This window comes from Brassica napus, chromosome C8 (genome assembly GCF_020379485.1).
Source record: "Brassica napus cultivar Da-Ae chromosome C8, Da-Ae, whole genome shotgun sequence".
NCBI lineage: Eukaryota > Viridiplantae > Streptophyta > Magnoliopsida > Brassicales > Brassicaceae > Brassica > Brassica napus.
The window spans coordinates 8,845,312-8,872,073 of record NC_063451.1 but is presented as its reverse complement, the minus strand read 5'-3'; the positions used below and the strand labels follow the sequence as shown (position 1 = coordinate 8,872,073).

Here is a 26,762-nt window from a genome sequence, read left to right as displayed (position 1 = left end):
GTCATCCAACTAAGCCTCTGTTTCTTTTCCTTCTTTAAGTTGATGCCTAGCTCTTCTCTTAGAGTCAACAAACCCAAGCAACAGTCCATCACAATCCCTAGTTTTATGCCCCTTCACGTTAACAAACGATTTCTCTAAACTTCCCTGCATCTCTAAGGATGTCTTCCATCTCTTCTTCTTCTTCCTGATCTTCCCTTTCTTCACAGCTGATTGGGTTTTCTGAAGCAGAGCTGGATCTCCTCCTTGTGCGTCTTCCTCACACGACCTCTCATCTCCTGCCTTCTCCGATATGACCAACTGAATCGCCATCTCCCCTGTCGTTAGATCCTTCTCCACCAGTTTTTTCACCGACAGATCTTCGTCTTCCGTTTCAGACTGAAGATATGATTTCAGACAACACCGGCAAGATCGGCTCCCTCACATTTTGTTGCATTTGTTTCAGCACATGAACTCTATCAGCTTCCAGCGGCAGCATGTTGTCTCCGGAATCGAACTGCTCAGATACCATTTGTTATGTTAATCGTAACTATTCTTGTCAAAAACACACGATCTGAAGATGAACTTCATAGATTAATAACTGTGTACAAGGTTACAAAGATGATAATGGAGCCTATGCTCTCTCACACTACTCTTTATTAAACTAGAGTTACTTATTCTTATCCTCTATTAACCGATGCCCACTCGTATCAGAAAATTGAAACTTAACTAGAGTGTCCCCAAACGAGACGATATAAATGCAAGTATCATTCAAACAGATTAAAGAAGGACGAAATATGATTTCCACACAAGAGGAAATACAACTGAATTCGGACAACAACAACTAAGCTCACGACTTAATTTAGCCACCCAATTTCAAAATTCTGACAGGATAAGTGAAACATAAACTCAGTGCTACAATGTTCCCGGAAGAGACAGTATGACTGCAAGTATAGACTTCTTAACAGACCAAAGAAAGACCACGTAAGAATAAGATTTCATCACAAGCATCAAACTGCAGTTTCAATTAAGACGCAAGACAAGCTCAAGTCTTAACTAAACGACCTAATTTCAAACACCATATGTCCCTTAAATGAACAGTGAAACTTGCAAGTATACGTTATAACATATCAAGACCAAATAAGACAAGCTTCAAACTTGAGAAACAGTATAATGGGATTCAGACAAGAGCAAAGCTCAAGTCTAAGTTAACCCAGTTTCAAACAGATTTAAAGAAAATGTAATAAGACTACAATAAGCCAAAAGGACAAACGAAAATTATAGCAGTTCATTTGCTTCCACCAGAAGCTGCAGCTGCAGCAGCTTGAGCAGCCTTCTTTGCTGCCTTCTTTTGCAATGCTTTTCCATCTCTAAATAAATTAAAAATCAAAATCATAAAAACATTCGAGCAACCAAAACCTAATTCAATCAAAAACCTAATGTTTCGCACCTTTCACGGCGTTGCTCAGGCGTCAATCCGTCGTCAGCATTCTTTCCCTTTCCTCCAGCACGAGCTGCAGCTCTTTCACGGTCACGCCCTCTCTAACTTCCACGTGCAGTTTCGCATCAAATCAATAATAGCTTTAATCAAAGAAACACAAAAGAGTTTTCGATTTATAATATCAGAATCGTATAAGATCTAAGCAAAATCCAAGAAGCACGTCTAATCAAAAAAAAAACGGCTGAAAAGCAAATGTATGTGACACATTCGTCTTTTGTGACACATGCAATTGCTTGGTCTAACCAAAAAAAAGCAAATGTATGTGACACATTCGTCTTTTGTGACACATTCGTCTTTTGTGACACATACACCAATTTGCTTGGTTTTTTTTTTTGTGACACACCAATTACTGGTTAGACCAAGCAAATGTATGTGACACATTCGTCTTTCTTTCATATATTATTGGTGTGTCACATACACTTGCTTTTCAGCCGGTGAGAGGATGAAGACAAGGTCATCATCTGTGATAGTGATTCGAGTTGGTTTTGGATTCATGGTTTCTTGTAAGAATGATGATCATCACTTTCACACGCCGTGTGGTGACAATTCTCGAGTGGTTTGAATCTTGATTCTAGATTTCAGTGTGGGGTTTAATTTATTTTTATTTTCTACTGATGGTGCTATTCAAATAAAATGTTTAAATAGCCTTAATATGTAGAAAAACTTAAAAATAACAATTAAAATCTAAAATCAATATGAAAAGCATATTTAAATTTTATTCTCAGATCTTATCACTTTAAATCTTCATCACCTTTAAAAAAAATATTATATACAAATTAGGTAAAAGTTATATTTTGAAATAAAAATTTCACAAACGTAAATGTTTCAATTATTTAAAGTCTTCAAAACAAGTGATCATGAAATAAAATTTAAAGAAAGTGACAAGTAGACAAAAACAGTATCTTGACGTGCATATTAAACTTTGTGAATCTTGTAATTTATGAGTTGTAGAGACGACAAAGAAAAAGACGAGAGACGATACTTTATTAATCTTTAATAAATCTTATCTTTACTTTAAAAAGAAGAAAAAATTAATTGTTTCATTAACAAAATTTTGGCTTATATACGAACCGGGGTTTGGCCGGTTCATTGGGTCGCCGATTCCCGGGTTTTTGACGGTTCGATTGGATTTTTTAACTGGTTCGATTTTAGTTGGGTTTTAGCATTAACCAAACCTGGATTATTTTTGGTTCATGGTTCAACCCGCTCCGACCGCCGGTTCGGTCCAGGTTTAAAAACACTGCAATCAAGTTCCTCAAGAGTCGGTAATTCTCTATCACTACTGTTCATTATTTTCGAACATACGAATAATATTGCATTAAATGTAACTATTTCTTATTTTGCTAATTAGTTAATTCATTAAATGTAATTATTCCCTGTTGAGGTAGCAGTTGCTTGTAGGGGTGGGCATATCGGTTTAGTTTCGGGTTCAGTTTGGGTTCGGTTTGGTTTGGTTAATTTGGGTTTTATAAAACTCAACCCAATTAAAACCAAAGTAGCTTTGGTTTTGGTTCGGTTTGGGTTTAGTTTGGTTCGGTTTAGTTCGGTTGGTTTAGGTTTAGTTTGGTTCTTTAAAAATCTATGAAACAAAAAACAATTTAAAGCTCGATGACAAAACTCTTAACCACATCAAAGGAAAAAATACATAATAAGCAAAGAGCAGACTATTTGTAATCTAATTAGCGTAACAAAGACTTGTAAGCATTCCAAAACCTATTAACTAAAAGACTATTTGCATCTACCTTTTTGTTTTTATTGATCCTATAATAACTTTATTACATAATTTAGAGAATGAAAATTGGAGAAGATGAACGAAACGAGATGGCTATGATTTAGATGCTTATAGTTTTTAGGTTTTGTTTTCGGTACAATATTTAGGTATTAGGATTATTTGAATCATATTTGGATTTTTTTAAAAATATATGAAAGTTAAGAAAAAAAGGAAAACGAAACTTTAACTAAAATTTACAATATATATATATATTGGATTATTGGTTTGGTTCGGTTTGGTTCGGTTTGAACCCAAACCAAACCAAACCATTTAGGTTGAGTAAAACATGAACCAATTGGGTTATGTAAAGAGCACGGTTTGGTTTGGATCGGTTTAACTTCGGTTGGTTTGGTTTGGATCGGTTCGGTTTGGGTTTTTTGCCCACCCCTAGTTGCTTGCGATTTGTTAGCCGCATAATTACTGCAAAACTAATTATAGCAAAATGTCTTTAATATCTTTCCCTAAACTGTTTCTTGACTTTTTCTGAAAAAGATACCATGTATTTGGCTAAGTCACCATGCGTAAGTATATGGTTTGAAACACAGCAATTACATTTCATGATCATAGTTATTACATTAAATCTTGCTAAAATAGAACACCAACTTAACCATTTTTCAACATGATGGTTTTCTCTCGTGTTTGAACCGAGACTGTCGATAAACTAGTAAAGAGAAAAGGACGAGTTCTCGTCGGTGGGTCAAGACAAAGACGTGTTTTATTAGACTAAGGAGTCGAAACAGAGTTACAAAAGGGGAAAAGAGAGTGATCAGAATTAATCCGGCGAAAGCTAGTTCGTCGAACCGTACAAGTCGGCGAGATGATAAGATATGAAACCCTAGATCTAGCCGAAAGTGAGTGTAGTAATTTACGGATCCCCTCATCGTTGCCTCTTCTCCTCCTTTTATAGACGGTCTCCGGTTGACCTAATTCGCCTTGACCTAACGGGCCTTCTCGACGATTGGGCCGAGATGTCGGGCCGCTGAACCGAGTCGTCGAGCCGATGACTTACGGTCATTCGCTCTGTCGGGTAAAAGTAGTCTGAAGTCGAGCCGACTACTGGTTCGCGAGTCGACGAGCCGAGCTCACCTGTTTTGATCATGTGTCAGGACAATTATCATGTGGGCCTTTTGGGAGGGTCATGCCCATACCCAACAGTAAGTCCCCCCAGTTCGCTGGTGAGTAGCGTAGCCGACACAGTGAATTTGGAAGTACGGTTTACAAGACAATTGTTTTGGACTCGCGATCCCGCTCGACTCCTCGACTACACGGACGACTCGTTTGCTTGTGACTCGCGGTTTTGGTCTAAACCGATTCCGTTTTACCTCGAGAAGTTGAACCTTCGCGAGACACGGTCAACTTCACGCGCCTAAATGGGCCTACATAGGCCCATCTAGGTCTAATGATGACACCTCGGGGATGCGCAGTCTCTCCTTATAAATACCCCTCTCGCCTCTCATTTCTTCATTCTTCATCGAACCCACAGGTACTTTCTCTCTCTTTCTCTCTGCTTCTCTCTCTAGCTTCTTAGTCCTTAAATTTCCTGAATGTCGTCGGGCAGTAGGCTTTCCAGAGAACAGAAAGGGAAGACGGTGGCGAGGGGGTCTGAATCGAGTCCTCCGCGAGTCATCGAGTTGAATTCTTCTTCTGATTTCGAGACGATTAATCGCGATGCCATGATGGACACAGTGAACATGGACACGCCCCAGCGGGTCCTTGTCGCTGATGCGGCGCGTCAACTTCGCGGGAAGAGGGAGACGACCGCGTTAATTGTGAGAGACGGTCAAGATGGAGCGAGTGAGGGAGAAATTTCTCTTCCCGACTTTGTTCCATGTTGCTATCACCCTGGGAACATCTTCGAAGACCTTCCGGCACTAGCGCCGGAGCTGATGCGTTCCTCTGTCGTGGAGGGACAAGCATGGGAGAACGTCGAGCAGACTCTTTCAACCCCTAGCAGTGTGAAGATGCTGCTGAGAGCATGTGGAGGAGTCGGGGTTACTTTTCTGATTCCGACGAAGACTCAGAGACCGTGGTCTCCTCCGGTGGGATTTCAATGCGTGTACGAGTCCTACTTTCAGAACGAGACCAGACTTTGGTTTAAGATTCCTAGATTCGCCACGTCCTATGCGAGACGTCGCGACGCGGTGATAAGCCAATTCCTAAACGGTTCGTTCTGTTTCTCGGTAGCGTTAGCGGTGGTGGCGGCGGAGATCGATGTGTCGATGAGCGTGTGAACTTTCGAGGAGCTGACATATCCTAAGTCGATGGGAGACGGACTGTATTCGATCCAGATGAGGCCTAACTACAACGTGATCGTCGACCATCCCAACAGGACGAACAACTGGCAGCGCTTCTATTTTTACGTTAAATCAAAAAATTTTGCCTTCGAGGAGCCGCCCGGCGACTCCTTTCGGTTTTTATGGAGTCATGGAATTGGTAGAATGCTGTTGATAGTTTGCCGTCGGTTCTTATGTTCCCTCCTGATGGTTTTGTGTTTGATTGCAGTTGAACATCCGGATACATCCACCTATCCTGAGGATTTTGTTGCTAGCGCTCGAGCTGTCGCATCACTTGCTCAAGTAAGTTGGAAGGATATTACTGTCGAGAGGATCCGACGAGTCGTTGATAGAATTTCGAGAAGTAAGTTTCCTTAGTGTGATTGTAAACTCATTTCTTGCTTTGTGTCCGTTTGTTAGGAAGCTTTTCAGACTTCGACTCATCGATTTTTCGCAGGGGATTGGAGATCTGATCCTCCTCCGTTGATTACTAGGAACAAACGGCGGTTATCTATTTTCACTCGTGCGGAGCAAAAGGCGATCAACGCGGCTAGGGAGATGAAAGAGCTTCCAGATCTAAGTGCACTAATCAAGAAGAAGTTGGGCGGGGCGAAGAAAACGTCCTCCGCGACTCCTGGTGAGGCAGATGCTTCTGCGACTCCTGGCGAGACGACTTCTTCTGGGCCTCTGCCTCTTGTAATCTCGCCAGCACTGACTGCAGATCTGGTTAACGTTGAATCTTCGAGGGAAGAACTTGCGCAAGAGTCTTCTGGTCAAGGGATCGCTGAGCCGTCGGCGACTGGCGGCAATAAGAAGAAGAGGTTTGCTCCTAGTTCATCTGCTTCTGTTGAGGCTCGTGCTGGGTCTGAACCTGATGAGCCTCCAACAAAGAGGAAGAAGAAAGAGAAGAAGAAGAAGAAGAAGAGGACCGTTGGGGAGCGATCGGAGCCCAACAAAGAGGTGGGGGGTCGAGAGCTTGTTGCTTTCGATAGCTCTAACCGTGACGTCGCGGCTCGAACTAGCGCTGAATTGGACGAATCTCCGAACGTTCCGTTGGAGAGAAAGAAGCAATCATCTTGTGAGGGAAGCGTGCCTGCTTCCATCGAGAAATCTCCTCCAGTGGCGCCTTCGGTGGTCAGGTGTAGTGGCTCGTCCTCAAAGGGGGGTCCGGTCAAGTTCCCGGATCACGTGGAGTTTAAGTACGATGGCGACACGCCGCTCGCTTACGCTCCGATGGAATGTGCTGAATTAGTTCGGCAAATCCGGGGTGGCGCAAAAGACATGCCGCCGGTTAAAGACCTCATCTTCAAAGACGCCTATGTCGACGCAGCGAGGACTAAGGTTCTGGAAAGGATTGCTTTCCTCGTCTTGCCCCTTCTCTTTTTGTTTCTAGTTTTAACCTTTTCTTTCCTTTGTGCAGAGTGACGGGAGCATTAATTTTGTGGTAGAGATGTACGACACGGCTCTCAAGGAAACTATCTCCAAGCTGAAGCAAGCCGACAAGCTCGTGCGAGTGAAGGACACTGTTCTCAATCGTAGAACGAGTGAATTTTAGGCGACAATCGATAAGGCTGCAGCGGAGCAGAGTCGGCTACTTGAAGCGAAGAGGGCTCAAAAGGAGAAGTTTAAGGAGAAGTTCAGGGAGCTGAAGGACAAGTTCAAGACCCTGGTGAGAAGATTAGAGGCCTCGAACGGGAGAAAGCCGCTCTGGAGAAAGAGAAAGCTGCTTGGGAGAGCAAGAAGGTTACCACGGCTCTAAGATATCTGAAGGAAATCAACCGGCTTTGGGACTCTCGTAATTACGAGGTGACGGATGAGCGAGTCCGCGTTCAAACGGCCATGATCGCAAAATGCAACCAGCGTTTCACTAAGATCCGAGACCTCGAGAGACGTCGCGGCGACTTTGAGACAGCGAGGTCCCTGCAGAGCCAGGCTTTCGGGATGAAGAGATGCCTCGAAGCGCTCAAGGAGAGTGGGATCGATATCCCGCAAGAGACGATTGACTTATTCGCCGAACAGGAGAAAGAGTTTGGAGAACAGGCCAATAGCTTGACCGTCGGCGGGATCCCGGAAGAGCTTCTCTGCTTATCTCCTCTTCACCTCCCGTATCCTTTTCTTAACGAGAACGTCTCGGCAGCGATTGATCCATATGGGTTGAACGCGAATCTGATCGACGCTGGAACTGCAGCCATTCTTCAAACACCCACGAGTTCTCAAGGTGATCATGCGATCGAGGGATCGAACAACCTGGCAGAGAGAGACCTCGAGGAATTGTCCGTTCGAGAACGAGGAGACGTCGTCGGAGCCGAAAGGATTGGGGATGCTTCTGGACATATGATTGCTCGAGTTGTTCCAGACCCGGCTCCTGTCGCATCCAACCTTGTGGTGAACGAAGAACTATCGACTCCGACACTCGGAGTTAGCGACGCGACTCTGGCTCTTCTTCCAGGAGAGGGTGGAGCGGGATCGAATCTCGGGGATCTGATCGAACTCTCCGATTCTTCAGCTGAGGAAGACGGCGGGGAGAAGTCTGATGAACAGGTTCCTGAGAGCAATCCACAAGGAACCGAGGGGACTTTCGGGGGGTCTTCGAGCAAGGAGCAAGGCAACGTCGACGAAGTTGAGAACCCGTCTGATCCGATAATAGATGGGACTGGAAGTGCCTCTGATCAGTTTGGAGCTCAAGTCGTCAGAGAAGACTTTGATCGCGCTGAAGACTGACTTTATGTGTTGTTGTTGTTTCTTTTAGCTTTCTGTTTTTAGCCCTGCTAGGCTTTTTCAGACTTAAAATTTTATGTTGGTCGTTTTCAGACTTAAAATTTTTAGCCAAAGCTTTCTTTAGTGGTGAAACGAGGTTTCCTGGACTTGGAAATGCCAATAGATTTTCAATGAGTCGCTGAATTCCGTTTCGGACTTTAGATTCTAACGATTTTGTCTTGGCGATCCGTCAGTATCTCGAGGTAAACCGAAGGATCGATCATTCGGTTTACCGAATCTCGATGCTTTATGGCATCAGTTCGAGTCATCGAAAGGTTTAAATTTTCGGGTTCGAAGAAAATCGTTTGTTTTTTTGAGCGACAGCGGTTCTCAATCGGTCTCAAAGTGATCCTAGAATATTGGGTTGGCCAAACCTGAATTCGAAGGATCATAAGATGGTTGAAAGCCGTCGTCTCGATCGTATTGGATGGGACCGTGATACAACCGGGAGTCCCCCGAGCACGTGTCTGATCAGGACATGCTCGTTAGTGGGTGTGAGTGCTAGTACGTTAGTCCGAGAGACAGGGTCGTGGTCGTGCGTAAGCATCGCCAAAACGATTTGCGCTCCCTCTCGTTAAGGGAATTTGTTTTGATTTTCTGGTTATAGCTGGACCGGTTAAGGCTGCCTACGTACCTCCGGGGGAGGATCAAGCCATTCGTAGTTCCGTTTTGGTGAGCGAAAGTAGCAGTGGATGCGCATTCACTCATTTTTTTTTTGTTTTTTTTGGCGAGTGAAAATGACTGGTTGTCATTCACTCGTTTGTTTTGAGGTTTGATCGTGTAAAACTTGCAGTTGCTCGGTCGTTAGGTACGTTATCAAGAGTAGTATCTTCGGAGATGCATGGAATTCCATGCTCTGGGAACAGGTTTGCCAGTTGACGTTTCGAGTCGGTAGACTCCTAGTTTAATGACTTGGGCGATCTTGTACGATCCTTCCCAGTTAGTTCCAAGCTTGCATGCGTTCAGCTCCTTAGTGTTTTCGAACACCTTGCGGAGTACGATATCACCCTGATCGAGAGGTCGGGACTTGACCTTCTTGTTGTAGTAGCTCTCGATCTGATGCTGATAGTTTTGGATGCGGAGCAAGGCTTGGTCGCATCGTTCTTCCATAGCATCCAAAGCATCGAGCAGCATGTCGCTGTTAAGCTCGACGTTCTGCGGCATTTTTGACCGACGTAGGCTGGTTACGTTCACTTCAGCGGGGGCCATAGCTTCGACTCCGTGGGCCATTGAGAAAGGAGTTGATTTCGTTGCTCCTCGAGGAGTCGTTCTATGCGACCAGAGAACACCGTCGAGTTCATCGGCCCAGCATCCTTTTTTCAAGTCGAGGCATTTCTTTAACCCGTCGATTATGATCATGTTGGATGCCTCAGCTTGACCGTTGCTCTGCGGGTACCGCGGACTCGATGTGTTTAGTCAGATTCTCCGTCTTTCGCAGAACTCTCGAAACTTGTTCGATATGAACTGGGAGCCATTGTCAGTCACCATTTCGTAGGGTAGGCCATGGCGACAGATGATGTTTTTCCACACGAACCGTTGAACTTATTTTTCTGTTATGCTGGCGAAAGCTTCCGCCTCGATCCACTTTGTGAAGTAGTCAGTTAGGACTAGGACGAAGCGCTTCTGTCGAGAGCTTGGCATAGGGCCGATTATGTCCATTCCCCATCGCATAAAAGGGTATGGTGCCGTCATCGTCCCTAGCAGCTCTGTCGGGGAATGGATTCTTGAAGCGTGTCGCTGGCATTGGTCGCATCGTTGAGCGTATGCTTCGCAATCTGCGTTCACCGTTGGCCAGTAAAAGCCGAGGCTTTTGACTTTTAGAGCGAGTGCTCGACCTCCCGAGTGATTTCCTGCAGCGCCTTCATGTGTTTCGGCCATGACAAGATGTATTTTTTCGCCGTTGATGCATTTCAAGAGTACTTTAGTTGCGGTCCATCGATGGAGCTCTCCATCGACGCCGACGTTGTGCGCGCTCCGTGTCTTGAGTCGTCTCGCAATCCATTTCTCGGGAGGTAGCTTTCTATCGACCAAATAGTTGATGAATTCTGTCCTCCAGTCGGCAGCTTCAGTTTGTTCCGCTGCGGGGTCTTCGTCCATGGGGATGGCTTCGGTTATGGGTGCTACGACGGTCACTTCGCTAGGCGAGAGCTCGATCCTTGGTTTGTCGATTTTGTGGATGGGAATGGTCCGTTTCACCTGATCGCGCAGCCTGCTACCCAAGGTAGCGAGGGCGTCGGCGCATACGTTCTCTCCTCTGGGGACTTTGGTGAGTTTGAAGAATTTGAAGTCTTTAGCGAGTGTTTGAACGACTTTAAGGTACACGTTCATTCGTTCGTTGCGAGCATCGTAGTCGCCGCTAAACTGACTGGTAACGAGTTGTGAGTCACAGTATGCACTGAGGCATTTTGCTTTGACTGCCTTAGCGAGTCGTAGTCCTGCGATCAACGACTCGTATTTTGCTTCATTGTTTGAAACGGTGAAGCCGAAACTGAATGACTGTCTGATTAGCTAGCCTGTTGGGTACTGCAGTTGGACTCCTGCTCCTGATTCTTTGTTTGTGGATGATCCGTCGACGTGGAGTATCCAATTTTGACTTGGAAGGATTAGATCTTGCTCCAATTCTGGCGCGAGCTCGATCAGGAAGTCAGCGAGGACTTGGGATTTTGCTGATGTTTGACTTTTGAACACAATGTCGTTCTCGCTGAGCTCGATAGCCCATTTCGATAATCGTCCGGACTGGTTAGTGTTCTGCATTACTGTGCGGAGTGGTTGATTCATCAGTACTTCGATCGTGTGCGATTGGAAGTAAGGACGCAGCTTCCTTGCTGATGTGATGACAGCAAGAACCATTTTCTCGAGGGTGGGGTATCTAGTTTCTGGGTCGGTCATTCATTTGCTCGTGTAGAAGATGGGTTTCTGCTCTCCTCGATCTTCTCGGATGAGGACGCTGCTGACCGCGGTAGAGGATACTGCGACATAGAGAGAAAGTGTATCACCGGCTTCGGGTTTAAATAACACGGGAGGAGTCGTAAGATACTGTTTGAGCTGTCCGAACGCCTCTTCGCACTTCTCGTCCCAGACGAAACGTTTATTTCCATGCAGTAGCTTGTAAAAGGGGAGGCATTTATCTGTTGACCTAGAGATGAAGCGGTTCAATGCTGCAATCCTTCCCGTGAGTCGCTGAACTTCTATGCTGTTCTTTGGACTAGGGAGATCAAGTATGGCTGTGATCTGCTTAGGATTCGCCTCGATTCCTCGCTGGGTGACGATGTATCCCAAGAACTCGCCTGAGGTGACGCCGAAGGTGCATTTTGCCGGATTGAGTTTCATTCTGTACTCATTCAGCGTTTTGAAGCATTCTTTTAGATGATTTAGATGGTCCGCCGCGCGGAGTGACTTAACCAGCATGTCGTTGATGTAGACCTCCATCGTGTTCCCCAATTTGTCAGCGAACATTCGATTGACTAGTCGTTGGTAAGTCGCACCAGCGTTCTTAAGGCCGAATGGCATCACTTTGTAACAGTATGTCCCTCTATCGGTGATGAACGCTGTCTTCTCTCGATCGTCTGGGTGCATCATGATTTGAATGTATCCTGAGAAGGCGTCCATGAAAGTCAAGAGCTCGTTTCCAGTGGTCGACTCGACCAGTCGATCGATATGTGGAAGTGGGTAGCTGTCTTTGGGGCATGCCTTGTTTAGATCGGTAAAGTCGACGCAGATGCGCCACTTTCCGTTCTTCTTCTTGACGACGACCGGGTTTGCCAACCACTCTGGGTATCGTACTTTGGCGATTGAACTGGCTGCGAGGAGTCACTCGACTCCTTCGTTGACGGCCTTGGTTCGTTCGGGGCCAAGCTTCGCGTCTCTTTTGGCGAACAGGCTTGATGGTTGGATCTACATTCAATTCATGGGACGTTATGGCGGGATTTATTCCCCTCATATCTGACGTTGCCCAAGCGAACGTTGATGCGTTCTACTTCACAAAGTCGATCATCGCGCGTTGCATTTCTTCGGAGAGGAAAGCGCCGACTCAGACTACTTTGCTTTGGTCTAAGTCGTCGATCACGACTTCTAGAATCTCATCTTTTTGAGGTTGGATTTTCTTTGCTATTGCGTTGATGCGAGGAGTCAATTGTTGCATCTTCAACGTTGCAATCAGTAGATCATGTGCCGCCCACTGGTCCCCGCGAAGTGTCTGCACTTGACCGTTCGGTCCTGGGAACTTCACGCACTGATGATACGTCGATGATATTGCCTTCATCGAATGTAACCAGGGGGTCCCGAGGATTGCGTTATATGGAGCCTTTGTTCGGATAACAGAAAACTTGACTGTTCGTGTTACTCCACACCTGTAGACTGGGAACTTGATCTTTCTGATCATCGTCTCGGAAGCTCCGTTGAATCCGGTGAGGGAGCGAGACGACGATTTCATATCGCGCAAATCGACTCCCATCTTATCGAGTGTATCGCGAAAGATCAGATAAACCGAACTGCCAGTATCGACTAGAACTTTGGCTACGTCGCACTTCGCGATTCCTACTTCGACGAGTAGGGGGTCATTATGAGGTAGGTGAACGCTGATGGCATCGTCAGATGAAAAAGTGATCGAGGGATCATTCTCAGGTTTTGATGGCTATTTCTTCGAGGTTACTGCCTGTCGTCGATGGTCCTTAACTGACCGAATCGAGTCGCCGCAAGGTGACGAGCCTCCCATAATCAAGTTTAAGAAGGGAGCGCGCTCGACCCGTCTGTTTTGTAGATGGACCCTTAGGTCATTAGACGAGTCCACGACAATAGGTTCGTGTCCGTCACCGTTCTTGGCTTTCGTCACCTCCAGCTTTCGTCGTAAGTCGGAACGTTTAGGTCGGTTGAGCTTAATCCTGAGGTCTTCTGATTTCGAGTTGAGCTGATCGCGCAGGTTGACGACTCGTGGCTTGAGGTGGGGTCGAACACTGGAGTCTTCGACTCTTTTAGCCTTGGACTCTTCGATGATTGAGCGAAGATCATCCTTAGAGTTGTGCATGCGGTCGGTTGTATGCGATTTTCGCCTGAGCTTGTTTCTAAAATCATTCTACTCTTCCGGTACGCCGTTCACACTTGGTCGCTTGTTGGAGTGTTCGTGCGAGTTGCGGACTTCGTTGTCCTCTTCTTCGTCCGAGGAGGAACTCGGTCGTGCGAGGATGACTTGGACACGTCGACGGTTACGAGGTTGCTCTTCTTCGATTTGTGCTTCGCCCTCATCTTCGTCCTGCTCCTCTTGTTTGTCATCTTCTGCGCGTTTGGGTCGGGCTCCGGCCTTGTCTTGATTTTTATGAGCTTTCTTCTCTTTGTTCTTGCTCCAGCTCTTGGCGTTGTTCTGCCTAGGCTTGGGAAGCTCAACGTTGGCTGTTCCGTTTTCGTAATATGAGAAGAGGGCGTCGACCAGATGACTGCAGTTCCTCGTATCGTGCGCCTTGGACTTATGATAGCTGCACCATAGGTTTGTCTCGGTCTGGCCAGGATTCGAAGTTGAAGGCGCCGAAGAGATCTGCGGCTTCTCGTCGTTTTCCCAGACGTTCAAACCCTTCTCGCGCACGACGACAGTCGATCCCGGGGGCGGGTTTTTATCTTCAACGACATAGACGAAGCTTTTCTGATGATTAGACTTGTTGCCTATGGCGTGCTGTCGGGGTTCTTGGCGTGCCTCAGAAACTTTTGGAGCAGTCGTCGGTTTAGCGGCCGCATTCATTTTCTTGAGTATCGCTGCTGTGTCTTCTTCCATTCGGATGAAGTTGTTCTACCTTGCGATAGCGTCTTCAAGCGACTTGGTGGGGTTTCTGTAGAGATCCTCGCGAAACAGGAACTTGAAGTAGCGGGTATTCGTCAACGCGTCAATGGCGATGCTGTCCGGGATATGCCCCTTCGAAGTGACAGCTTTGAACTTCTCCATGAAGTCGTGGAGACTTTGGTTCGCTCCCTGAGATAGGTTCAAAAGGTCGGAAAGGGTCGCTCCTTGTCTCGTAAACATAATGTACTGCTTGAGGAACGCGGACGTCAGGTCGTGAAAGTCGTTGATGGAATGTCGTTCCAATCCAGCGAACCATCCAAGGGCTGGTCCTTGAAGACTCTCGACGAAGAGCCGACAATAGCCAGCGTCTCTTTCCTCATCGGAAAAGTTAGTTCGACCCATCGCGATGTTGAATGCGGTGATATGGTCAGTCGGGTCTGCCTTTCCAGCGAAAGTCGGAAGGCGGATTTTCTCGGCTGGTCGGTACCGTACGTCGGTGATTCGTCGAGAAAAGGGGGTTTTTAGGGTTTCGGCGAGGACGCGTTTGATTAACGGCGCCGAAGTAGGTCCTTCAAGCATTCGGTCTTTCATGTCGAGGAACGAATGCTTAAGCTCGGTGAGTTCCCGGACGTTAACGAGATCTACGCCACCGGGTGTTTGAACCTGGGCGGCGTTTGTGTTCATCGTGTTTTCTGCGCCGGCCGTTCAGTAAGTGTCGAACAGCTGTTTTCGGACCGTCGAGGCCGGATTTCCTGAGTTTCCGGCCAAAGGAGCCAAGATGGCGGCGAGTTGCTCGTTCGTCGCCTTCTGGACGGCGTCTTGCTGCGCCATCCTCTCGAGTATGGTGTCTGCGAAGGCCGCTGCTGTCAGAGTGCCTTCAGTCGTAGGTGACTCATCATCGGACGGCGAGTCAGATCGAGCCATGATCTTTGCTGGCGCTACTTTGTCTGCCCCACGGTGGGCGCCAACTGTTTGAACCGAGACTGTCGATAAACTAGTAAAGAGAAAAGGATGAGTTCTCGTCGGTGGGTCAAGACAAAGACGTGTTTTATTAGATCAAGGAGTTGAAACGGAGTTACAAAAGGGGAAAAGAGAGTGATCAGAATTAATCCGACGAAAGCTAGTTCGTCGAACCGTACAAGTCGGCGAGATGATAAAATATGAAACCCTAGATCTAGCCGAAAGTGAGTGTAGTAATTTGCGGATCCCCTCATCGTTGCCTCTTCTCCTCCTTTTATAGACGTTCTCCGGTTGACCTAATTCGCCTTGACCTAACGGGCCTTCTCGACGATTGGGCCGAGATGTCGGGCCGCTGAACCGAGTCGTCGAGCCGATGACTTACGGTCATTCGCTCTGTCGGGTAAAAGTAGTCTGAAGTCAAGCCGAGTACTGGTTCGCGAGTCGACGAGCCGAGCTCACCTGTTTTGATCATGTGTCAGGACAATTATCATGTGGGCCTTTTGGGAGGGTCAGATCCATACCCAACATCTCGCACACCACTGTGCAGCGAATCTGTGATGCATGAAAAATGAGTCGAAGCTACGACAACATAAAAATGTTGCCGACGTTATGTTTGATAGATACAAAGTATTGAACTTTAACTAAGGTTAGCAAAAATACTTCTTCCGTTTCTTAATAAATGTCACTCTAACATTTTTCACACATATTAATAAAATGATTAAAATATATTTAAATTGTTATTAATTACACATATTTCACCAATAATGTTTGAGATAAATAAAATTGTTTATAAAATCAGTGCAGTTTACAATTAATTTTCAGCTGAAAGTAAATATATTTTGCATTGGAATTCTAAAATACATATTATTTTTTGGTTTTATAGATATTGACAAATTAAGTGTCCTCAGTTAAATAGGCTTTAGATGTATATATATATATATATATATGTAATACAATATGAGACATATATAAATAGAATAGTTCTTAAAAATTCTATAATGTAATATGATATAATTTCAAAAATGGAAATGCTTTTACGTATATAAATAAAATTATGGGGAAATTATTCTGTTTCAAAATTAATGTAGTTTTTTTTTTTGCTTAACTGTGAATATCATATTAATGAATAGGTTTACAAGCTAAGAGTTTATCAACAAACTTTTTGTTAGACATGTCAAAAACAGAGAAAAAACATTCTAACAAACTAAGAAACATTTAGAGAGGCGCTTAGTTTAAACCAACCAAAGGGACATGAGATGCTTGAATTCTTTCCTGGTCTTTCGAGCAGAAATTGTGTTCCTGACAGTCTTATCAACAACCTTGAAGCGATCCGGTGGAGTCAGCAACTTGTTGTTGAAGATCCTGTCATTCCTTTCAGTCTAAATGTTGTAGATTATAGCTTGGACTGCGATATTTGCTCAGAGTTCTTTGTGTCTTGCTGATATTCTGAGAACACCAAGCCAACAGCTGAGGCCAGGAGACGAAAGTGGTGGTTGTACCTGGAAACTTAGCGAGCATTCTTTTACCAAAAAAAAAACCTTAGCGAGCATTCTTCTCCAAAGATCCTTGGTAAAATCGCATTCCACAAAGATATGATCTCTCGATTCATTCGAAGAGGAGCATAGGCAGCATGAGACAGGTGTGAGCATTCCCCATAAAGCCAGTCGATTACGGGTAGGCAACCTATCTAGAACAGCGACCCACATAGTGAAGGCATGCTTTGGAATGTGGCCTTTGAACCCGACCGTCTTGTGCCAGCCACAGATTGGTTGTCTTTCTCTGACGATGCTCCATGTTTTGTTTGAGCTGAAAGTCCGAAGTTTCACTCCATCAACTGTCCACGAGAAGAAAACCGGTGTAGCATCAGTAGAGGGAACATTGACTGTCGTTAGGTCCACATGAAAGCTCACTGCCTCCTCTGATCATGGAGCTGGTAAATTCCAAAAAGATTCACTCACTGCCTCAGATACGGTCGCTGATAGATGGAGCCTTAAAGCACGAGGCCCAGAGGGTCCTATAGAATCAATCAAGGTGTGACACCCGTCACCTCCTATATGGAGGACAGCGTGTCACCCCCGACGCGTCATCATACAACAATGTGACACCCGTCTCCCTGACACTAAGGACGACGGGCCACCAACAATATCCCGTAATATAAAAGCCCATAAACCCGACAACTCTCACCCATGCCCAGATAAAATCCGAAAGAAAAGTCCAGTAGCACCAAGTCCGTCCAAATATCACATACTTGTTTGTCTCACCTGAAAAGGGGAAGAGTGAGGGGTGAGCGACAGGGGAATCGCTCAGTGAGGTATGGGATGCCACCCCGAAGTCCATGGACCCGGACATAGCACTCCGAATAAATATAATTTAATTATAATGCATGTCAAACACAGTACCTAAAGTACCCAAACAACAAACAATGGTCCTAGCGAGGTGCACACTCGCCGCCCACTAACAGGCCAAAACACTACCGAAAAGGTGCTCGGTTCATACACACACCGAAAAAGTGCTCGGTAACACACGCCCGTAGACGATTTATCGACACTTCCAGTCTACGGCTCAACCGGTCGACTAAAGTTGGCCGTGACCTCCATACAATCCGGCATACAGCAGTCCGACTCTGTATCCGTCTCCAAACAAAAACAATCCTAGCTAAGAATTTACATTAAGTGAAACAATCAATGTTGAATCCTCTAACCCCCTAGTTCCGGTTTATGCAAAGAACCTAAAACTAAACAAGCAATGACAGACTCGATTTCACACAGACGGAACACATTAGAAATAAATTATACTTATTCGAGGTCCTAAGCCGAATAAGAGGAGTTCGGGAATAGACCCTCACCTTAGTAATAGAAAAGTGTTGTCTATGAACTCCAGCTGCTCAAATAGACTCCATATCTGAAATCAGATCGAAATTCTGAGTCAGAACGCCTTTCGAACGGTCGAAAACGGAACTGGTCAAGGTTTTCGGAAAAGTCAACCCGCTGGTCAAAGTCAACCCGGTCAAGCTTTGACCAGAAATCGATTTGACTAAACCGACCGGTTTACCCTAACCGAACCGAAATCAATTTAAACCGGCTAACCGATCGGTTAACCGAGTCAACCGAGTTGACTCACTGAGTTGACTCGGCCGAGTTGACCGAGTCGCCGGCGAGTCACCGGTGTCGGTCACCGGCGGCGGGGGACGGTGGTCCGGCGGTGGCGACGTTTTCCGGCGGCGGCGCGTGAGGTACACGTGCGCGCAGAGATGAACTTCCGGAGGCGCGTGCGGCTTCGTCCGGGCTCCGTTTGAGGCGTTTTTGGTGGCTATGGATTCGTCTCGACAAGAGGAACACGATGGTGGTCTTGGATTCACGAGATTCATCACGGTTAGAAAGTTATGGTCGATTTACTAAAACGGCCGAAACTTAACTCAAAACATGGCGGTTTTCGATTACCTTTGGTTGCGGATGATGGTGGTGACGAGCTTTACGACGTCCTGGCGTGTGGTGGCTCCGGCGACGAGCTCAGGTGAGCTTTCTCCCTTCTTCTTCTTCTTCTCTCTCTCTTTCTCTCTCTCTCTATCTCTCTCTCTCTCTCTTTTTCTTAATTTTAAAGAAGATGGAGGTGGTGGGGAAGAAGGTGGAGATGGTGGAGAAGAAGTTGGAAGTGGTGGGGTTGGAGAAAGAAGTGGAGATGGTGGGAGTGGTGGGTCATTACAATTCTCCCCCACTTATAAGGAATTCGTCCCCGAATTCATGTCATAAGCTGACGTGCCCAATGTCATCATAGCAAAACCTCGAATACTAATCTTCGCTCGACCTTTCAGGTCTCCTCCTGGGTCTTATCTCCCTCCCAATGAACTCGGACAAACACAGTCGATATTCCCCGAACTGTCTTCTCATGATGATCCAAAATCTCCAATAGATGATAAGGTCCATAAAATCTTTATGAACTCACTTGAAGTCAACTGCAAAATAATTATAGCGCCTTCTCAACTTTTGCAATGCTGTCATATGAACCAAGTCCTAGAAGGCTGATATACTGCTGATAAAGTAACTGCAAGCAACTAATCCAATCCACTCCAGTGCAGGATACAATTCCATGTGTCTCGGTTTAAGCTCCTTTATCTTCTGAGTCTTAGGCCCCTCTTGAAATGTCCTTATTTTCAGGTATATTAAGTCGCCCATATGTAGCTCCAAATATTTATGGCGCTTAGCTGCATAAATTTTTTGACGTCATGGGATTCCGAAAGCCCATCATTGAGCATTTCCATTTGCTCAGCCGTCTTTTGAACCATTAATACTTTTAACTCATGTCGCTCCCCCACTTTGGTCCAACAAAGTGGTATACTATAAGGTCTACCATAAATAACCCTTGTATAGTAATTTTTTTTTTTTTTTTTTTTTTTTTTACTCGAAAGATAATTGTCGATGTAGGCAAACTCTGGTAAAGGTAGATGCTTTCCGAAATTCCATCCCACGCAATCTCTGAACATATCATTTAAGTTCTCAGTAGTCCTCTCTAACTGACAATATGTCAACGGGTGATAAGATGTACTCATATGATCTTTGTCCCAAGTGCCTTCCGAAAGGCTCTCTGAAATGTAGATGTGAACTTCGATTCCCAATCCGATACAATGTTGACATCCATGAAACTTCCCAAACTCAATAATGTAGGTCTGCTCCAATTGATTAGCCCTGATTATCTTCTTAATTACTTAGGAAATGGGCTGACTTGGTAAGTCTATCCATGACTACCCATGTGGCATCCTTTCCACATATGGTAATTTAAAATCCAATAACAATGTCCATAATCACCATGCCTCATTTCTACTCCAGCAAAAGCAAGCTCAAAAATAACATGATAGATGACTGATCCTCTGTTATTGCCATATAACATGTCTGGCACCGCGACGTAATGTAGTTACAAACATCTTCATACTACACCAATTATAGTTAACTCTTCATATCTTTGTACCCTTTGGTCTTCCCGATGGGTAGAGAAACACGAGTGATATGTTTGTTGTAAGATTCCTTTTCTTAACAACTTATCGTCCAACACACAAACTCGGTTTCAGTACAAGTATATCCTGCTCAAAGCTGTATGATATCCAATACTCCCAATCTCGATCTGTTCAACCAATCCAGAATGCTAACTTGTGCTTGTGTATCCTCCATAGCAAAACTGCCTGCTCCAAAGTCCCAAGGACATCTGTCTCTCCATTGATAGTAATGGCACCCAACCTGAGACTAGCAAATCTCCAACTCATGAACCTTCTTGGTTCCTGAGATACAGCTCATACGCCTACCCAAGGCATTTATCACCTGGTTGTCCTTACCAGATAGTATGCGATATCCAGACTATAGCCTGCTACAAACTCAATCCAACTGCACTGTCCAAGTACAAGTTTTTAATAAATGAAGATAAATTTCACATTCTAATAATCCCAGAGAATCTGAATTTCCTTCCCGTACAATTACGATTTCCAAAACGATAACGCAAATACCACTACAGCCTCTCTGGCGTGATGCATATGAATGACTTAATCCTCATACCTTAATTTAAATCCAATCCAGTATCTGACACATCACAGTAAGCCTCAGCCTCAGTAGAACCCAAAACTGGTGTCTTCATTAGTTGTGCTTCAATTCAGTGAAACTCCTCGAACAAAAATCTATCCAACCACACTTAACGTCTTTACATGTAGACCGCGTCTTTAACATTACTAAACCGGTGAAACCCTTGATGAACTTCCAGTAGTACACTATTAACCCAAAAAGAACGGCAGATCTTTGTAGCGCTCTTAGGTTTCGACCTTCCCGAAACGGTATTAATCTTCTTTGAATCCATCAAAATTCTGCTTCCAAACCATGTTACCCAAAAATCCAACATTCCTCTGCCAGAAGCTACACTTCCTCAACTTAGCGAACAACTGATGCTCTCCAGGCTTATCCAACACAATCCGCGAAATGCTCACAAATCTCCTTTCTACTCCAAAATAAATCAGGATGTCATCGATGAATACAATCGCACACCTATCCAAATGTTCACGAAAACGTCATTCATATCTTCATGAATGCAACAGTGCCTTTGTCGAGCCAAATGGTATCACTGCGTCCCATAATATCCATAATGTATACAAAAATTCACATTCAGTAGATACTCTTCAAATATAGTAATCTGATGGTGTTCTGATGCCAAGTCAACCTTCAAGAACTATAAACTTCCTGTAATAATCCAATAATTCATCAACGCGCGGAAGCGATACTTATCTTTAATGGTCACTTTGTTCAGACCTTTGCAGTCGATACAAAATTGAAACTCCCACCTTTCTTCTTTACAACAACAATGATGATGTTCCCCACGGTAAAGTACCCGGTCTGATAAAACCCTTGTCTGATGAATCTTCAACATGCTCTTTCAGCTTTGTCATCTCTGTTGGTGCTAATCGGTATAAAACTTGTGAAACTGGTGTTGTTTGCTCCAAACAAATCGCAAGAGTTTCTCATGTGTCATGTGATGACCGTTCCAAAGGTCACAAATATGTCCTCATACTCTGCAATAACCGGAAGATCCTGCAGCTCATGTTGTCCATCAGCCTTAACCATCGAGATGGTAGTCAAAAATCTCTATGTCCTTGTATCCCATAACTCCTCAGTATGTAGCATGCATGCACTAACAACTTCCATCTGCTCCAGCAATCGGAACTCTTGCCCTCAGGCAATCCAACACTACTTGATGCCGTGACAATCAATCCGTCCCAAGGATAACATCGTAAAAACGTAGCTCCATCTCTGATGAATATCCGAACAAATCGGCCCTCCAAGCATAACTGGTACCCTGCGATGGATATAAACAGCTCCCAATGTCCTATGTCAGTTGTCCAAACTGACACATCTCTGAAACGATCAACACTGCCAAAATTGGTAAACATACCAAAGTGTAACTCCAACACCCACACAACGCAAGCTGCTGCACCCCAATTCAAAAGCGATCTCCACGAGTTCACAAAACAAATATATCTCCAAAATAGTCAATATACTCGTACACACAACAACACATGCCAACCAATGGCTCATATCACACACCACAAAATCTCCAGTAACAAAACTCGTGGAACGATTGCTTGAAGTGGGCTGGTGGCAGAAACGTCATATCCACTCCTGGATAGCCTCGAAATCATGACCGAAGAAACTGATAACTCCCGAGAAAACTGACGAACTTGGACTTCACGCAACTGCTGAACATCTGTCGAGAACCTTATTAGTCGAAGGACGAATGACGATGATTTTACTCATCGTCATAGAAAGAGACATTTGAGTTAGTAATTACAGGACAGAATGGTGCTAAAAGAATTTCGAAATGTATAAATAAATATATAGTTTTTTTTTTTAAAGTTGAAAACCGATGAAAACCGAATCCCCTGACCGCCATCCCGGACGGAACCGGGATGGAACCCGCTCTGATACCAAATTGTGACTCCCGTCACCTCCTATATGGAGGACAGCGTGTCACCCCCGACGCGTCATCATACAACAATGTGACACCCGTCTCCCTGACACTAAGGACGACGGGCCACCAACAATATCCCGTAATATAAAAGCCCATAAACCCGACAACTCTCACCCATGCCCAGATAAAATCCGAAAGAAAAGTCCAGTAGCACCAAGTCCGTCCAAATATCACATACTTGTTTGTCTCACCTGAAAAGGGGAAGAGTGAGGGGTGAGCGACAGGGGAATCGCTCAGTGAGGTATGGGATGCCACCCCGAAGTCCATGGACCCGGACATAGCACTCCGAATAAATATAATTTAATTATAATGCATGTCAAACACAGTACCTAAAGTACCCAAACAACAAACAATGGTCCTAGCGAGGTGCACACTCGCCGCCCACTAACAGGCCAAAACACTACCGAAAAGGTGCTCGGTTCATACACACACCGAAAAAGTGCTCGGTAACACACGCCCGTAGACGATTTATCGACACTTCCAGTCTACGGCTCAACCGGTCGACTAAAGTTGGCCGTGACCTCCATACAATCCGGCATACAGCAGTCCGACTCTGTATCCGTCTCCAAACAAAAACAATCCTAGCTAAGAATTTACATTAAGTGAAACAATCAATGTTGAATCCTCTAACCCCCTAGTTCCGGTTTATGCAAAGAACCTAAAACTAAACAAGCAATGACAGACTCGATTTCACACAGACGGAACACATTAGAAATAAATTATACTTATTCGAGGTCCTAAGCCGAATAAGAGGAGTTCGGGAATAGACCCTCACCTTAGCAATAGAAAAGTGTTGTCTATGAACTCCAGCTGCTCAAATAGACTCCATATCTGAAATCAGATCGAAATTCTGAGTCAGAACGCCTTTCGAACGGTCGAAAACGGAACTGGTCAAGGTTTTCGGAAAAGTCAACCCGCTGGTCAAAGTCAACCCGGTCAAGCTTTGACCAGAAATCGATTTGACTAAACCGACCGGTTTACCCTAACCGAACCGAAATCAATTTAAACCGGCTAACCGATCGGTTAACCGAGTCAACCGAGTTGACTCACTGAGTTGACTCGGCCGAGTTGACCGAGTCGCCGGCGAGTCACCGGTGTCGGTCACCGGCGGTGGGGGACGGTGGTCCGGCGGTGGCGACGTTTTCCGGCGGCGGCGCGTGAGGTACACGTGCGCGCAGAGATGAACTTCCGGAGGCGCGTGCGGCTTCGTCCGGGCTCCGTTTGAGGCGTTTTTGGTGGCTATGGATTCGTCTCGACAAGAGGAACACGATGGTGGTCTTGGATTCACGAGATTCATCACGGTTAGAAAGTTATGGTCGATTTACTAAAACGGCCGAAACTTAACTCAAAACATGGCGGTTTTCGATTACCTTTGGTTGCGGATGATGGTGGTGACGAGCTTTACGACGTCCTGGCGTGTGGTGGCTCCGGCGACGAGCTCAGGTGAGCTTTCTCCCTTCTTCTTCTTCTTCTCTCTCTCTTTCTCTCTCTCTCTATCTCTCTCTCTCTCTTTTTCTTAATTTTAAAGAAGATGGAGGTGGTGGGGAAGAAGGTGGAGATGGTGGAGAAGAAGTTGGAAGTGGTGGGGTTGGAGAAAGAAGTGGAGATGGTGGGAGTGGTGGGTCATTACACAAGGATCCCAGCGGAGTCCATTGATCGAACCAGAAGCTTGCAGAACAGCCATTTTTTATAGTACAAACTACAAGTGATAAAGGGCCGGGCCAGAGGCCTGAGCTTAAGAAGTGATTTCCAGTGCCAAGAGTCGTGGGCATGTTCGGTGAGGGCCCAGAAATTACTGTCCTAGAGGTGGTACTGCTTGTGCCAAGCCACCGATAGAGAACCTCCTTCTGCAAATAGAAGCCAAATAAGCCGTACGCAGAGGGTTTTGTTCTAAGTCTCAAAGCATCGGAGGCCCAGTCCTCCTTCCTTCTTAGGAAGGCAACAAGTCTCCTAAAATATAGTATTTACTAATGCAAACACAAAATATTATGTTTTTGATACAATTGAGACTAAGTCATGCACCACGATTAATATTAGCAACACAGTCCACTTGAAATGTTGTTTGCGTGTGCCATGGCGTTATACGGTCCGGTTAATTGTGTCCAGAAAAAAATAGGTTGGTTAAAATCTTATCGAGAGTATCAAAGTCATTAACCAAGTTTGGCACCGCACGCTACAATAGATTATCGTGAGTATCCAATTAAGTCATTGCGTATAAATACTCAAAGTCATTGTATATATAAACTAACTGCGACTTATAATTTACAAATTAAATGATGTATATTATGGTTCAATTCATTCGTGATGTTTTTAGGTATAAACGTCAAGCACTCATTATGCATATTTGTCTCTGTCTGCCCTATACTTACAAGCAAAAGGTCACTTACTCATGAAAATTTAATGCATATTTGTTTGTCTGCAGGCCCTTATATTTCAAGTAAAAAATCATTTACTCGTGAAATTTGGTTGGATTTGGTACCAACTTCAAGAGCAAATTTAATTTTACCAAAAATTTGTTACCACGTATCAAATTTATCTTTAAAAGATAATCATTTTCATAAATATTCTACATTTCACTCAACTTATTTTGAAAAATGGTAGCCAACCAGAGACGAATCAAGTAGTTGTTTTTACTGGGTCACAACAACTAGTGAAGAAATACATTAGTTTTTTAACAAGTCATGGGTGCATGTGCACCTTCTATCATCTATCTAACTTCGCATTTGTAGCCAATTTATGGTATTTTAAACAATTTCTCATTTTTTATCGAGTAATATTATAGGTAACTAATATTTTTATTATGCTTTATTTAAAATGTTAAAGTCAAAAATTTTAAGAGGATATTTTTAAACTAGGATCGTATACAAAATAGTAATTTAGATATAACGTTACAACTTTGTAGAAAGAATTTTAGACGTTTTTTATACAAATATTTTCTCCATAAATAACATATATATATATATATATATATATATATCCCGACTACCATGGTAATTAATATTCATCTATATATGATTTTTATGTTGAATAATTAATGGTTAAAGTGCTTATTATGTTTTGTATTTTTATTTGTAATTTTTATTTTGTAATATAAGTTTATTTTAGTTACATCATCCAAAATATAGAAATTCAACATATTCTATAAATATATAAAATTGACAAATTGTACATGTAAACAAAGTTAAGTACTCCTTTTTATATTTTCGGATTTATTTTCCCGCACAAGGTGCGGGCCACCACCTAGTATTCTATAATTTCATTGATTTTATTTTCTTTGTAAATTGATTTTTTTTTTGGGAAAAATGTTCAAGTATTATTATTACTATTTTAAATTTCTTATAGAAGCTATGTGCACAACAAGTAGCATAATGAAAAATTAAGATTAACACAAAACTAAAACAAAAATACAGGGCATAGGATTAAATCGGTTGAAAACCAATCCCAAACCGGAAACAAACCGACACAGAATGGGTGACATTCGGACCAACCCGATAGCTGATTTTAGCAGCAGACGACCACATCGCAAGAAGGCTACAAGCCGACACAGAACCGACCACCAATTAACCATCACTGGAACATACCCTATATCCCCATCACATCACATCACAAAACAACTATAGTTGTTGATTCAGCTTGCCGCCGCCGGAGTCGAGAATTATAGATTCCATGTACCGATCAAGAAAGTGGGACTGATGAGAGAACCATCTCCGAAGCTAGGTTAAGGACCAAGAAGAAGCAACCACGAAGCTCTAGCCGGCGGAGGTCTACTAGAAAGAAACCAGCTCTAGGGTGTGTTTAGTGAAACGCGTCGCCATAGGAAAGAGACTTAATGACCAGTCGAGAAGCAAACCCCCTCCCCCACGTGCTCCACTGCAAAGGACCATAGGAGGATGCTTCCTACCGCACATCGCAAGCGCCATCACTAGTCACGACAGCGCAATTGGATTGAGGAAACCCTTGAAGCCAATCCCTGGCGCTGAAAATCTAAAATGTTTCTCCTTGGAAAAGAGAAACACTAAAATAGGACCACCGCTTCTCACCTCCATGAAGCGCGTGAACAACAGATCTGGAGAAGAGGCCGACGAGAAAACGTCACGAGCCGCTACCACCTACAAGATAAGCAAATAGGAAGGGGAAAACCTCTCAACCCATAAGCAGCAAGCCTTAAACGCCGACTCTCGACCATGAGACCACCCCCACACACATCGCCGGCAATCCAAAGACTTTGATCGACCTCTCATATCCAGACTCTCCGCGGTC

The 26,762-nt window shown here is 44.5% G+C and overlaps 1 protein-coding gene and 1 long non-coding RNA gene across 2 annotated transcripts; both read right to left on the bottom strand.

The window, feature by feature from the left end:
* Positions 1 to 9,820: 9,820 nt before the first annotated feature.
* Positions 9,821 to 11,128, bottom strand: LOC125591838. Its single transcript, XM_048766706.1, has 2 exons — positions 10,792 to 11,128; positions 9,821 to 10,713 (listed from the first exon to the last, which is right to left on the bottom strand). Exons 1-2 carry the CDS (start codon positions 11,126 to 11,128, stop codon positions 9,821 to 9,823), a joined length of 1,230 nt encoding a protein of 409 aa, XP_048622663.1.
* A 12,144-nt stretch (positions 11,129 to 23,272) lies between these two features.
* On the bottom strand, positions 23,273 to 25,340 carry LOC111209847. The gene is made up of 2 exons (XR_007327755.1): positions 23,873 to 25,340; positions 23,273 to 23,779 (listed from the first exon to the last, which is right to left on the bottom strand). It is a non-coding gene; the product is annotated as an uncharacterized LOC111209847 (long non-coding RNA).
* Positions 25,341 to 26,762: the final 1,422 nt, after the last annotated feature.